This window comes from Barbus barbus, assembly GCF_936440315.1.
Source record: "Barbus barbus genome assembly, chromosome: 42".
NCBI classification, from domain to species: Eukaryota; Metazoa; Chordata; class Actinopteri; order Cypriniformes; family Cyprinidae; genus Barbus; species Barbus barbus.
Genome location: NC_136720.1, coordinates 17,805,723 through 17,821,192, shown reverse-complemented (window position 1 = coordinate 17,821,192; position 15,470 = coordinate 17,805,723). Strand labels below are relative to the sequence as shown.

Below are 15,470 nucleotides of genomic sequence, written 5' to 3'. Positions count from 1 at the left end.
TAAATTGAATGGAACACAATATGCCAATATAATATCTAAATGTAAATGTAATGTATTAGCCTATGCTTCAAAGTTAAAAAATACAATCTGCAACTGATCTATACTTTTATAGATCTATTTTACTTTTATAGTTATATACAGTCATGGACAAAAATATCAGCACCCTTGGTAAATATGATCAAAGGCGGCTGTGAAAATTAATCTGCATTGTTAATCCTTTTGATCTTTTATTTAAAAAAATTCTCAAAAATCTAACCTTTCATTGGATAATAATAATTTTAAATGGGGGGAAATATCATTATGAAATAAATGTTTTTCTCTAATATACATGGGCCCAATTAACGGCACCCTTTTATTCAATACTTTTTGAAACCTCCACTTGCCAGTTTAACAGCTCTAAATCTTCTCCTATAATGCCTGATGAGGTTAGAGAACACCTGACAAGAGATCAGAGACCATTCCTTCATCCAGAATCTCTCCAGATCCTTTAGATTCCCAGCTCCATGACGGTGCTGCTTCTCTTCAGTTCACCTCACTCATTTTCTACAGGGTTCAGGTCAAAGGACTGGAATGGCCATAGCAGAAGCTTGGTTTTGTGCTCAGTGACCCATTTTTGTGTTGTTTTTGAGGTTTGTGTTTGGAAGATCCAAACATGGCCCATTGTAAGATTTCTAACAGAGTCAGTCACTTGTTGATTTTTTATCTGTGGGTATTTGATAGAATCCATGATGCTATGTGTCTAAACAAGATGTCCAGGATCTCCAGCAGAAATATAGGCCCACAACATCAAAAATACAGCAGTATATTTCATTGTACACATGGGGTACTTTTTATCCCTGTGTTCACCAAACCCATCTTGAGTGTTTGCTGCTAAAAAGCTCATTTTTTTGTTTCATCTGACCATAGAAGCCAGTCCCATTTGAAGTTCCAGTCGTGTCTGATAACTGAATATGCTGGAGTTTGTTTTTGGATGAGCTAGGAGAGCTAGGTTTCTTGAAACCCTCACAAACAACATGTGGTGATCAGAGCCGGCGCCAGCGCAGCACTTATGAGGGGGCGGCTGAGGTAACGAAAGGGGGCGATGACGTAGTACAAAATAAAATAAAAACAAAAACATATGTGGCCCATTCACGTATTTGTCGGACCGTAAACAAACCTGCCCGCGCTACTATTACAACTATTAGAATACTGGGTTCACACATTTGTTTTGGTCGTGAGACAGGTCAGTGGAAGTTTTTTTTTTTAGTGCCGTGTTTTAGAATGATGTCTTATGCGCGGAGAATCTGCTATAAAAGACGAGAGCACAGCATTCAAATTCAAAGACATCCATAGCGCATTTACTTTGAAATACAATGAAAAAGAACGCAGTGGAATGAAAAATGCATTCTGAGTGAATGACCCTACTAAAAGGTAGCCTACTTAGCAAATACAGATGGCAGAATAACCAATAATAAAACAAAATGGCATCAAATTAGAAAATCTGACATCCAGGAAATAAGGCAGCAGTTTTACCACAAATACAGTCTACAGAGAAGTGATACCACCACAACCACCAGAAATACTTAATTGTGTGTTTACAATGAAACACATTGCGACCGATTCCCTGACATAACATTCATTGCGGCTCATTTAACAGATGCGTCATTTTAAGTTTAACAAATTGAACAGCAACAAACAATACAGCAAAATAATCAACTAACTGCGATAATCTAGCCCTCTATTAAACATTAAAAATGTATTTCATCATAGCTTTATCTTAGTCAGCAGTGCTGCATAATGCCTGCATTTAGCTGAACTGCTTGCGGGAAGTTTGTGTGTCAGATTGTTCTAAATTGTTGCTATAGTAGCATCATATTAATGCTAGAAAGCCTATTCATTTGGCAATTGTGTTTTTAAAAAATAAACCATTATATTTCATAAATAAAATCTATTTTCACACTCATCTTGAGTGAAGGGGCGGGATAGTCCGAGTGAAGGGGCGACACCCCCCCGTGGCACCGGCCCTGGTGGTGATGTAGGTGCTGTTTGACCATTTTTTTTTAAAGGTTTTCTGACCCCGAGACTCAACTATTTTCTGCAATTCTACAGCTGTGGTCCTTGGAGAGTCTTTAGCCACTCAAACTCTCCTCCTCACCTTGCATTAGGACGATATAGACACACGTCCTCTTCCAGGCAGTAACATTATGTTGACTAGAAATTCTTAACTATTGCCTTGATGGTGGAAATGGGAATTTTCCAGTGGTGGGCCGTGAGGGCCAGCAAAGCCTTCTTTTCTGGCCTAAACACTATCAGAATCACTGCCTTAGTTTTAATATATTTTTTCCATGAATGTGTATTAAATTATTTCCAATAGTCTATTCTTTTCATTTCATAGCTTTTCTCTCGGTTGCGCTGCTTCCAGTAGTGTATGTTTATATTAGAGCTTTTATCCAATCATATTTCAGCAATTGTGTTGCCAGGGACAAAGAAATCTGCCTAAGGCCTTCAGAATCAACAGTGCAGGCGTCTGTAGCTTAAAATCAATAACAATGAAATCGTTGCTTTAACCAATCAGATTTTGAGTTGGCAGCACTAGGGCCATCTAGCAGGCTTACGATAACGTCAGCATTTCTCGTTCTTTGATTGGATGGTCAGAGAGCGTACTAGTCAAAGCTAGCAAACAGCATCACTGTAAAATTTTTGTTTTCACAGTATTTTCACAGTTTCTCAGGTTTCTTACCGTATATGCTGTGTACAGTGCGTTATTGTATATTTTCAGTGCATTCTGAAAAATATTCGTCTTCTGTAAGTCTAAATACTAAAGTACTAAATGGCCGCAAAAAACAATCACACACTTCCATTTCCTCCCGCAGCACGCTGGCAGACCGCTGCGGCAACTAGTTGAATTGTCTTAATTGGGTTTCTAGCTTTAGTAATAGCATACATTCTCGCTACATAAGATACCTGTCTGTGATGCAATGCACTGTTATACTGCATTTCTGTGTAATATTTATGATTTCAATAGTTGTGGCATCATTATGATGGTATTAAGAGGTTGATTAATTCATGTAGGATGCCATTGAAGGCCTAGGTGTAAAATGCACAGCCTGCCACTGGATTTTCACTGCTCTTTCTTAAAGCCACTTCAATAATTTGCGAAGCTCAATTATCTTTTGCTGCACATCAGAAATATATTCTTTGGTTTTTCTCATTGTGATGGATGATTAAGGGAATTTGGGCTTTGTTTCCCTCCTATTTATATTTCTGTGAAACAGGAAGCCATGGCTGGATAATTTCATGTTCATAATCACCCTGGAGTGCTCAAAATTGTGAATATGAATGGGAATATACTTCAGAGATATTTTACTCATAAGAATGTGTAGGGGTGCCAATAATTGTGTCCAATTTGTATTTGAGAAAAACATTTATTTCATTATGATATCCCCTCCCCCATTTTAAATTCTTATCATGCAATGAAAGGTTAGAATTTTGTGAAGTTTTTAAATAAAAGATCAAAAGGATTAATGCAATGATTAATTTTCACAGCCTTCTTTGATCATATTTACCAAGGATGCCGATATTTTTGGCCATGACTGTATAAACTTTATCTATATTTAATAGTTTTACTTTTATAGTTATACTTTTTAATTAATTTTATGAAAAATAAGGCTTGAATAGCTATGCTCTCAAATTGTAAACTATGGAAATAACATTTACTGTACCTTCTGATCACACAGCAAAAAAGTATTTTTTTCAGTATTTTTGTCTTGTTTTCCTGTGTAAATGTCTAAAGACTTGCTTTTCACAAAAATCAACTAAATTCAAAGGGCAAAAGTCTTCACCCTACTGACAGGTATATGTTCTTGTTTTTAGCATAAACACTTGTTCAATTTCTCAGATAACAAGAGCTCATGTTCAATTTGCATCTCAAGTAAATTTAAGGATGTTTAGATATTTGTATTGGAAAACAAAACAAAAATACATACTTATACATACATAATACATATACATATATATTGTTGTGCATGCAGCATTTAATAACATTTCTTTACCAATTTTAGACGTTCTGCTCTGATTTAATACCTTTTAGGGCTTAATTTGTGGAAAGGCAAATTAAGACTTTTTAAGACCAACAGAACCGCTGAACAGGAAACTGATCGGCTGATTGTCTGAGTAGACAAAATGACCAACCAGCACATCTCTTGTGGAACTGTGAGATAGCTAAACATGCTAAATGGAATCCAAGTGATCTCATTGAGCCGCCATGACAGCTGATTATGATTAAACCCCTTTTTACAGCCCCCGATTTCCACCTTCACCTTCCTGCCAAGCCTCGCAGACCCACCTGACACCAGCTAAACCACAAGGAACGGACTATCCATTAATAAAACCAGGGGTGGGGAAATTGTTCAAATCACATGGGTGCCATCCGGGTGACAGAGGCTTGGTGATTAACGTGCCACCGTTAAATGCATCGCACTGATGAGGGCTTGATCGAGGGGTTCATGAGGAGCGTTCATGTTGCCATGGAGGGCTGGAGGAGTGTGTGGCGATGGGAGGAAGGGTTGTTGTAAATTGTGATGAATGCACAATGCATGCTTGGTCTCTGGCGATTAGTTTTAATCAAACCTCGTAACTGTATGTGTCCACTGGTGCAGAGCTGAGCAGCCATTTTTAGTTCCTTCTCGATGGAAAATTGTGGAGCAGAGCAAGCGGTATCAAATAGATGAGATAATGCTCAATATTATGCAAATGAGATATGAAAAAAGCTGTCCAGCAGCCGATCGCTGAGAGCCAAAGTCAGTGACGTCTGTCATGGACTCGTAAATAAAGCTGGTATCTTTCTGACTATAATTGTGCATATATTAATATTTTATTGGATGTATACTGAAAGCAATCATAGAATATATATTTTACAGAAAGGGAGCGATCCCATTTACCACTGTTCAATGATTTTTGAGATATTTCAAAAGGAATCAATGCAACTGTGAACTTCATGAACATCAGGGTGAAAGATTTTTTTTTTCTTTGGGGATTTTGGAATGGATTCAGGTTGCTCATACGTATTTGCCACGTAAAAACAGAAAGCTGTTTCATCAATTGTTTTTTTTTTTCCTAAAATTTTGAAATAAAATTAATCATTCTTTTGAGTTGGCCTTTTTTAGTGAATCATCAGAACCGGTTTACAAAACAATCTGAACAATTCACTCATAAATCGGACTGAATTATTCCGAGCGGATTACGAATCAACAACTGACTGATTTATTGAACAGAGAATCAGCTTTTTTCAAAATATCTGATTCGCAACAAGTTCGTTAACAAACAAGCTGATACTAAGAACACTACCTGATAATGTATCAGGACACAATGGTGTATGCTGAATATTTTTTTTTTAAACGGTTCATTGAAATAAACCGTTCAAAAGAGCTCATTCTCAAAAATGAGTCACACTTTTCAGTCTTCCACACCAATGAACACACACTGCACCGAGCATGAGAGTTGAAAAAAACAGAAAGAAAAAGTGTGAGGTGAGGAGAGAGGGTAGAAAGAGGATATAAATTATTTTAGGTGGGGAGCTTTATTTCAGACAGAAATCCAGAACAGAATAATCTTTAAGTTACACAGCAAGACTTAAACTCAGAAGGAAAGTGCACTGACCAAAAACACAGTCGAACAGGCCCTGTGGGGGTAGTGAGCGTTTTATGATGTTCAGACAGTGCTGTTCAAATAGAAGGGCATATCGGTGCATTGAAGCAGGATGTGACTTTCCACTGGGCACAGCAGAAAGAGAATCTATCACTTCCGGGTCAGAGCCCAACAAAGACATCGGAAAGATGAGTTACAGCCATGGGCCACTTCAAATATCAGAGAATTTCCTTTTCATTTCGGTTCAGCTCACTGGCTGTCAACCTCTTTCTTGTTTTTGTGCACCTCATTCAGCTCGTTGACACACTGTCATTATCCACAGCGTGTTTTCTCTGACATTTACAAATGCTACAAAAACATATCGACATTCAAGAGCTGGATAACATAAAATAATTGTGATCTTTTTCAAAATTGCTAAAATGCTACATTCTGTAATTGCTGTTTTCAGTCGATATGTGTTTACAATTACTGTAATGGTCTTCCAGCTGGAATGATTAGACCTCAACAGATGTTCAAAAACACAACAGAACAACTGGTCTTCAACAAACCACGAAGGGCACTTTCTTGACAAAGTTACGGCCATTAAGGAAAACTATTAAAAGTCCTTGAAGGGAACAAAACAGTAACATAACTGTAACTAAAATTGAAATTAAAATCAGAGTTTGCAAAAAAATTAAGATAAAACAAACTACAAATGTGTACTACACTACAAACAAAATCTAAATAAAATGAAAAGGAACAAAAACATTTTAGAGATCATTTTTAATTAGTTTGGGTTTTAAATTTTTTTGCAAACTCTCATAATAAGTGAGTAAATAGAAATTTAATTAACACTTTTAGCAACATCAATTCATTTTTTTTTATAATACCACCACCACCACACATAACAAAATAAAAAATATGTATTTTTAATTTTCCTAATCTCTCTTCTGCTATTTCATTTGTAAATCTATTAATACTGAAATATTACAATAAAAACTGAAAATAAAAATTGCCACTGTCAGTAGAGTTGGGTACTGAAACCCGGTACTAATATGGCACTGGTACCTATGTATCCCGTATGTACTAGAACCGAATCAGAATGCAGATTTTGGTGCCTCATTTCAGTGCCATGCCTGAGCGATCAATTTAAATATTTGTCCTTTGTTTCCCCAAACGGACATAAGCATCATCATCACCGGCACCACACGTGAAAAATAATTTCCCAACTGAGAAAATGCAAGCAAACCCAATTCAGAAAGCTCTAATAATACAAGTCCAACACATCTTTGTAGTAATGCGAATGTGCTGTTTTCACATTCCGAGTAAAAAGCACAATTTGGGAAATGAGAGCATCCGAGGAGCGCGTGAATGCAGTAATTACACTTGCTCTGATGGCAGCAGGTAGCCTTCCATTAACTAGCTAAGCTACTACTACTCCATAGGCTACTAATACATCGATTAGCAATGGATTATAAATATACTTAATTATTTTGAAAATACCAGAGATGGCTTGAATAACACAGATAAATTATTCATTGTCGTAGTCAAGTGTTTATTGTATTTATTTTAACATTGAAAACATTTATATCTTCTGTTTACTCAGTTACAGCGATAGAAATGCCTTTGTCCATATACCTGGAGCTTCATGAGTTCCGCTACTTCTGTGACTAGATATGTGGATTTTCTGTGCGAGGGCGCCCTCTGGTGTCCAGTATGAATGAAAACGACATCATGCATTTAGTGCTAATGGCCAATCCAATTATTATTTGGTAATATAAGCCATCGGTACCGTTCGATTTGGCACAGATATCCATAAAAGCCCAAACGATACCCAACCCTAGCTGTGAGCATGTAAGACATACTGCTGCTGCACATATAACATATGAAATAGCCCCCATATATAATATACTTGAAATTACCCCATAGTAGATCTATACAGGTGGAGCTGGGGAAGGTGAAGGGTTTCTGCAAGCACTAGCAGAGTATTTGAATGTTGAGCAGCAAACTCATTGGCTGCTAATACGAAAAGAACCAATCAGCTGCACTATGTGAATAATAATGTCATTATGTCAGATTGAGTTTGGACTGCACCATCTAGAGCAGGGGTGTCAAACTCAGTTCCTGGAGGGCCGCAGCCCTGCAGAGTTTAGTTCCAACCCTACTCCAACACACAAACCATGTAGTTTTCAACTAAGCCTAAATGACACAATTAGCTGGATCAGGTGTGTTTAATTAGGGTTGCATCTGAACTCTGCAGGGCTCCGGCCCCTGAGTTTGACACCCCTGATCTAGAGTTTCACGACAGAATTTTGGATAAATAATATTGCTATCTCCTTTATGATAAATCCCATCTGTATTTTCCTCATGAAATTAAATAGAATTTTTTTGGGATAAAAATAAATGTGAATTATCTGGGGGCGGAGTGAATTGGGTGTGTCCTTACCCATGACTGACACATCATACTCTATGAGAAGAGTGGCTTCCTGGCCGCATTGTTTGAGGATGCTCATGGCCTCTGCGAGAGACGCTCCATGCAGACGAATTCCATCAATACTGAGCAGCCTGTCGCCAGGTTTGATGGTACCTTCCCTGAGAGAGAAAACAAAATACAATGAAGACTGAAATGGCCTATCCGAATTTCAGAAGAAATATGCGGTACACAAGAGAGGCACCCAGAGACAAAATAGCATTTGTATTGTGTGTCCTCTGTTTGTTTGCTCGTAACAATAAGCTTTTAAAATGCCGGAAAGGTTACAGGCTTTGCTATTCCACACATTCCATCTGTTATCATGGCAGGCAGGTTACATCTGTGTTCAACACACCAGAGACCTTCCCGAAACCACAGTAATTACTAAACTGTTAAAGCCAGGAACCGTACTGAAGCTCAATAGGTATAAAAATAAACTCATGTACTTTTTCGATGTACTCAAGAATACGGGGAAAATTTGACCATCTCTATTACAGCGTCTGGTACTCAACATTCTTGAACTGTCTGATGCACACAGCACACAAAACTGGCATATTCTAGCTGATCTATCTAGTGCCAATCTGATTGGCTGACTTCTCTGCTTTTTTTAATCAGTCTCCCTGGAAACAAAGGTGTGTTTATGAGATACTGCTGCAACAATGATTGCTTTTCAGGAAGAATTAATAACTGGACTTTCTTAGGTTTTCCTAGGTAGTAGTATCAATTCTTTAGTCAGTTTTATTTAAGATAGTTTACTAGCAAGCAAATTCGATATCCATCAGCAGAATGTTAATGGTTTAAAGTTTGAGGTCAGTAAGATGATATACGATATCTAAATACTATTATACAAAAATGTAAAACTTTTATTCAGCAGGATTGCATTAAAGTGATCAAAAGACAATAAAGACTTTACAAAAGATTAAGAAATAAATTCTGTTCTTTTGAACTTAACATTCAACGTATCACAGTTATAAGCAGCATAACTTATTTTCAACATTCATAATAAGAAATGTTTCCTGAGCACCAAATCGGTATATTAGAATGATTTCTGAAGGATCATGTGACACTGAAGATGGGAGTAAATTCAGCTTTGCATCACAGGAATAAATAACATTTTAAAATATTTAAAACAGTTATTTAAAATTGTCATATTTTACAATATTTGCTGTACTTTTAATAAAATAATTGCAGCTTTTGTGAACATGAGAGACTTTTATAGTATAAAAATCATACCCACCCTAAACTTTTAAATGGTTGTGCAAGTCTGTGAAATAATCTGTATTATTATTTCATTATTAGAGTATTATGAGTTTTTTCCAATATTAGTGGAGGCTGTAATTACTGTGGCACAATTTATTTGCGTTAAAAACAATAGCATGTAAACACAAAGGTAAACTGATTAGTCGGTTTGTGAATCTTTCTATTTAAGTCTGGCTATGTCAGACTACTGAGCTTTGTGTGAGGACAGTTTCAAAAAACATTTTAACCCCGGAATAACGGTGCACCACAAGAGGTGAGTTTTGGTTAGAGGCTTGATTTATGACTCAAGCGAAATGAAATTTGCTGTTTTTATTTTTCAAGGGGGCCATTCTCTGTGACTGCAAGATGTCAGAGGCCAGTCAATACCAAATTGCAGAGGAACAGAACACAATATTTACCCAGAAAAACAGGAGCCATGCCACTGAACAAACGAAATGGGAATACTCTCTCGGTAAGAAATTAAATTACCAGTATGCAAAGTGAATATTGATAAGGGTTGTGGGGAAAGGGAGAGACGGGTTGGCGTGTAATGACGGTAATAACAGAACAGTTCAAGCGCCAGAGCGAGTGAAATATAACGCCGGTCCATTTGCAATTCTCAAGCAAGTGCTGAAGTTGCGGGGGCAATCTATTCCAGTTCCGAAAGGAACTCCGACTGGGAAACACTATTTTCATCAAGCAATTTCTTGCCATTTCACAAAAATGACTACAGTTCAACTATGCTATACCAGTAAAGATAAAAGCCCAACCCACGCACATGGGTTAAAAATAAGCATTTCACCATTTAATGCAACATGCAAAAATAAAGTCAGTAATTGAAAAATAACAATAAAAACAAGCATCGTAATTGCTACTAGTGACTCATTTTTAAACACGTTTCCAAAACCCAGTAAACTGCCGACAGACAAATCACAGCTGCATTCTTAATGCCTATCCATAAAATAAGAAAATTAATTATGCTAACCCTCCCAATAGCTTTTTTTGGCCAATTTATAAATCTGTATCCTTAGGGACAGAAATCCTATAATCCTGGGAGAAGATAAAGGCAGAATAAAGATTACTGATATACTTGCATATTTATAGTTCACCCTGAAAAACATTAAATCAGGCTTAGATGGTCAAAATGGTCTATTTGTGGAAGTTTAAGGAATTTAGGCCTCTTTTCAGCTGTTTAAGCTTAGCCGGCCAGCTAAACCAGCTTGGAGAACAGTTTACACCAGATAAATCCATTTTAAACTAGCTTACACCATCTAAGATGAGCAAAACAGCTTAGGCATTAAATAAGGTTTTAAGATTTTTTTAAGAATTATTGTGAGTGCTATATGTATTTTCATGCTTATTAGAGTACCGTGACATTAGCTAAGCAAAATGATAACACCATACTCCATTGAAATCTATAGTGAGTCTCTATTTAGTCACTTCTCACTCCATTTCATTTAGGATGCCCTTTATGTTTTGTAAAAGAGCTTTAATTGTCAGTGCTGATGAATCCAGTTCAGGACCAATTTACCTGTCAGCCGGACCGCCGGGTCTGATTGTTGTTATGGTAACTGGGCGAGATTTGTTTCTGTCTTCATGGGCACCTCCTACATCATGGAAAAAACAACTTGTTTTGACACATTTAACAAATGTAGCCATATAATGAAACCTTGCATTTACACTCCAGGATATTTACTCAACATTATACAGTTTAACCTACTGTACACTTAGCCTACTAGCTTAGTGGCACAGCCCAAGAGCCATTTGCTCACCTCACTGAAATTTCCATATCATTCTCAACAAAAGCACCAGATTATACATATTTAAAGGCTCTGCTCGCTATAAAATTGCATACCTTTGAATTCACAAATGGAGTCTCAAAGATGAAAAGAAAGACCTCAAAATTCCTCTTTGAGACAGATTTAAGAAAAGGAGCAAAGCTAACCAAGACCTTGACGGGAAACCATTTTTCCTCTCTCTCTTCAAAAGACTTCCTACTCTAGATGGATCTGAAAAATGGTCTCTTTCTTTTAATGAAGTCTAAAATGCTGCTTGGTAACTATTTGGAAATTGAGCGTTAGCGGCACGACTGAAAGCTGCTTCATCTCTTTTCACCAGGCTCAAGGGTAGTGAAAGAAATCTTCAGAGAAATATGGTCTTTTTTTGTTTGATGTAGATGTGAATGAAAGTGTGTTGATGAGGTGAGCTCAAAGACATTTGAACTGGGATGTGAAGGCTACAGAGGCACTCACCTCTGATGACGAAACCGAATGTATTGCCTTCTTTGTGCAACGTCACCTCCACGTTTTTGAACATGACCCCTGAGCCCTGTACAGCTGAGTAAGGAAACGAATAGTTCAAAGATCTGCCAAGATCTCAATGCAAGACCAGAACACATAAATGAACAAACTAAATGGCCATTTACGTCACTGAGAATGAGGAAACTCAGTTTAAGATTGCGGTTATAAAAACGTCTCATTTTATTGCTATTTTGTTTTTTCAGATTAGGATTTTGTCATATCATTGACACTTGTTTGTTTCAAATAAGTTTACATTTTAGAAGATTAAGGACTTAATTTAGAATAAAAAAAAATTCTATACATGATATTATTCAATTGTATATTTAAAATTATTCATTTAGCAGACACTTTTATCCAAATTGACTTGCAAATGAGTACAATAGAAGCAATCAAAACTTAATGTAAAATATGTGTGTGTACTGTATGTATGTTTAAAAATGCTATTATTTACTTAAACGTATAAATAAATAAATGTGTAAATGTGTATAAATAAATACATATAAACCCACATGTACATAAACACAATTATAAATGTTATAATATTTCTTTATATATTATACATATTTACAATTTTGGAATTGTGATCAAATTCTCTTATCAAATAGTAAAAACAGTTTGTACACATACAGTTTATACACATGAATTGTATTTTATGCATTTATACAATTTTATGTACACACAAATACATATGAACAATTATTCAAATAAAAATATGAATAAAAATATATTATATTGAGCATTAATATAAATTACATGTGAAATATATATTCGGTTTAGGAAACGATTCTGTATGTAGGAAATCAGTTTCCTAGGATAACATTCAGCTGTGTTTGTTTAGCATACAGTTTATTATACAACATTTACTTGTGACGGACCAATCAGAGTCAAGTATTCCAGCTGTGTTATTATAAGTAATACAGTAATTTCTAATCTCACTCACAGACAGGCGGTAGCTCGTACTCGACCTCCAGGACGACCCTCTCCCCCACATTCTTCAGCAGACTAATAATCTCGTCATGACGAAACTTTGTTAAATTGATTCCATTCACAGACTTTATATAGTCCCCTACGTTCAACTGGTCACTCCTGCAAAGAAACAGACCAAGAAAAAGAGTCTATACATTTGCTGGAGAAAATATGAGAGGAGGAAATTGCATAACTGAAAGAAGGATGAAAGAACACAGTAAACAGGCAGGAGGAGAGAAAGGAGCGAACAAAGAAAGAGAAGAAATAAAGACAGGCAGAACATAAGGCGGAGATGGAGTCAGGTCAAGCTCGGAGGCGATTTGATAGCTGATCTGAGCCCATGAAGGGAACACTTTGTTCTAAGGAAGCATCAATAAAGGCTGCTCCAGTCTCCATCTCGCTCTCTCTCTGACACACACGCACTCAGTTGAAAGCTCTCGCGTTTTACAAGGCAGCCTGTCTGTCAACAGTTTCTGAAAGAACGAGTGTGATGTTAGGCAGTTTATTTCAGCTCGAGTAAAATTATAAGGCCAAGCGTCTCTGTGGTAATAAGATATAAGAGTTGATACGCAGTGAACCGTTTAAAGTCAAACAATGGATTTAAAGAAGAAAAGAATCTGTGATTGAAGAAGAGGGCATTAAACGTGTGCGCTTCACTATACGACATGTGCAGTGTTTGTTCTGGGATATGATTATGGATCCATTTTCTGAGGATTGTGGGTGTGTTTTTGGGGAGGGCTGATACGCTAGCGAATAGTAGGCCGTCTGCCATGCCTGACAGCCAATAGGGAAATGGAAGAAGAGTTCTGGCTTATGCAGTATTGATTAAAAGATTCGGTCTACCTTATTCACACGCACACACACACAGAGACAGTGTGTACAGAAAAAAAACAATGTGCACACACACACAACATACTTCTAGACAGTGCTGCAGCACACATTGATCTCTCTGGGCCTGTCTATTGATGCTGTCTAATCAAAAATCATTAGCATAAACATAAAAAAGATAACAAAAAGCTAACAACACAAAGCCTCGAAGGTGAATTTTTGCAACACTAGCATCTACAAAACTGAACAAAGTCAATTCTTACATTTTCTAAACAATATTTGATTGGTGCTGGCTAGCTGTACAAAACTAGCCACAATGATGCTAATGTTAAGTTAATATGAGTGACTGCTGCAGTATGCAGGGCATTTTAAATGTTTTTACACTGTGTTATGTGGTTGCTATTTTATGATATTATGTTCTCTAGATATGACTCGAATACCTCTTTCAATGTAAGTCATTCATGTCAATAACAGCCTTAGCAAACAGCACCAATTACTGTTTCCAAATGTGTTTCCCAGGTTTCGAATCAGAGATGTGACATCATGAAAACACAGCAATGTTTTCAAAGTGCAGCAGTGTTTTGCAAAATCAGCCTCGCTAATACTGACCTCGCAGCGATGCCACCCTGGCGCAGGTTGGAGACGCGGGGCTTGCCGTCTTTGTCGATGCCTCCGGATACTGTCAGGCCCAGGGTAGTGCCTTCCTTCTTGATCAGCTCCACAGTGCTGGTGCCCTTAAACTCGTCTGTGAAGCACAGGGAGGGATGAGGAGGAAGGTCATTGGGGGAGGTGGGAGAGGAAGAGCAGAGACAGGAGATGAGAGGGTTACAGGAGCAGAGGAGGCCAGCCGCTGCCATACCCCACTCTCCTATAAATGACTGTGATCAGGCGTCCCAGACTGGCCCTCTCTCACACACTCTTTATCTCTCTCTCTCTCTCTCTCTCTCTGTTGTTCTACCCTAGCTGGTAATTAGTTATACACTCAAGAGTGTATTCTCTATATATATTGAATTTATAAATGTGTATGTATATATATTTATGTATGTATATGTGGTTGTACACAATAAATAAAAGTGAGTAGATGAATAAAAATGCATGAAAAATGTAATAAAATAAATATAATAAATGAGCATACATGCATACACATACAAAAAATGTAATTATAAAATGATTATAAAAATAAAAATTATATATGCACACATTAATATATATAGGGGTAGATGTCACTGAAATTATCAATTAAATAATTATTAAATAGACAAAATAATAAATAACTTTCATTTTCTAGCTATATAGAAATTTATTAATTTCTAATTGTTCTTTTTTTTAGATAAATAAAATGATTTAATGAATAAAAATTTATTTATAAATGAATGCAATATAATAATAAGTACATAACTAAACTAAAATAGATAAATAAATAACATATACACAAACAATTTTTATTGTATAACCATATACATTTATTTTTAGGGTTATTACGTAGCTTGAATTACCTTCATATAAAAAAACAACTGCCTCCCTTATATCATTTTGTCTTATATTTATCGTCTCTCTCGCCGTCTTGCACAGATATTGCTGGTCAGGCAGACGCGTCGCTCCCCTATCGACTGGCTGTCATTCAATGCCTCAGTGGGATCGTCAAAGTCACATTAAGAATACTGCATATCTGTGCAAGCAGGGCGCTCTCACCCTTCCTCTCTCACACCCTACCATCTCTACATCAGCTGTCAAAGCTGGAGAAGAAATAAAAATAAGGGATTTGTAATCCCTCTCTCCTGGCTGGAGGAAGGAAAAGATGGATTTATATGAGTTTGTTCACTTTCCTTTCCTCTCTCAGTATGTCTTTCTGTGGCAGGATAGATAGTGAGGGGAGACGAGGCTCTAAACCCCCCTGAGGCTACTGACAGAACAGAGTTGCTGACCATCTCACCGCAGGAGGACGGCAATAACGGGACACGGGCTACAAAAGAGCCTCTTTGGTGCTTAAAGGCTATAATGAAAGACACTTACGCTTCTTTACGAACAAAAAAGCATCATAAATATTCTGGGTAAACACCATT

The 15,470-nt window shown here is 36.9% G+C and overlaps 1 protein-coding gene across 1 annotated transcript in view; it reads right to left on the bottom strand.

Moving 5' to 3' along the window:
* LOC306861861 (glutamate receptor-interacting protein 1-like) overlaps positions 1-15,470 on the bottom strand; it is a gene marked incomplete at its 5' end in the record, with an annotated part of 98,109 nt that overhangs the window by 61,927 nt on the left and 20,712 nt on the right. Inside the window, 5 exons of the mRNA XM_079404338.1 lie at positions 8,051-8,196; positions 10,845-10,920; positions 11,566-11,649; positions 12,554-12,699; positions 14,017-14,152. Of these exons, the coding sequence (XP_079260464.1) occupies positions 8,051-8,196; positions 10,845-10,920; positions 11,566-11,649; positions 12,554-12,699; positions 14,017-14,152 (588 nt within the window). The remainder of the gene's footprint in view (positions 1-8,050; positions 8,197-10,844; positions 10,921-11,565; positions 11,650-12,553; positions 12,700-14,016; positions 14,153-15,470) is intronic.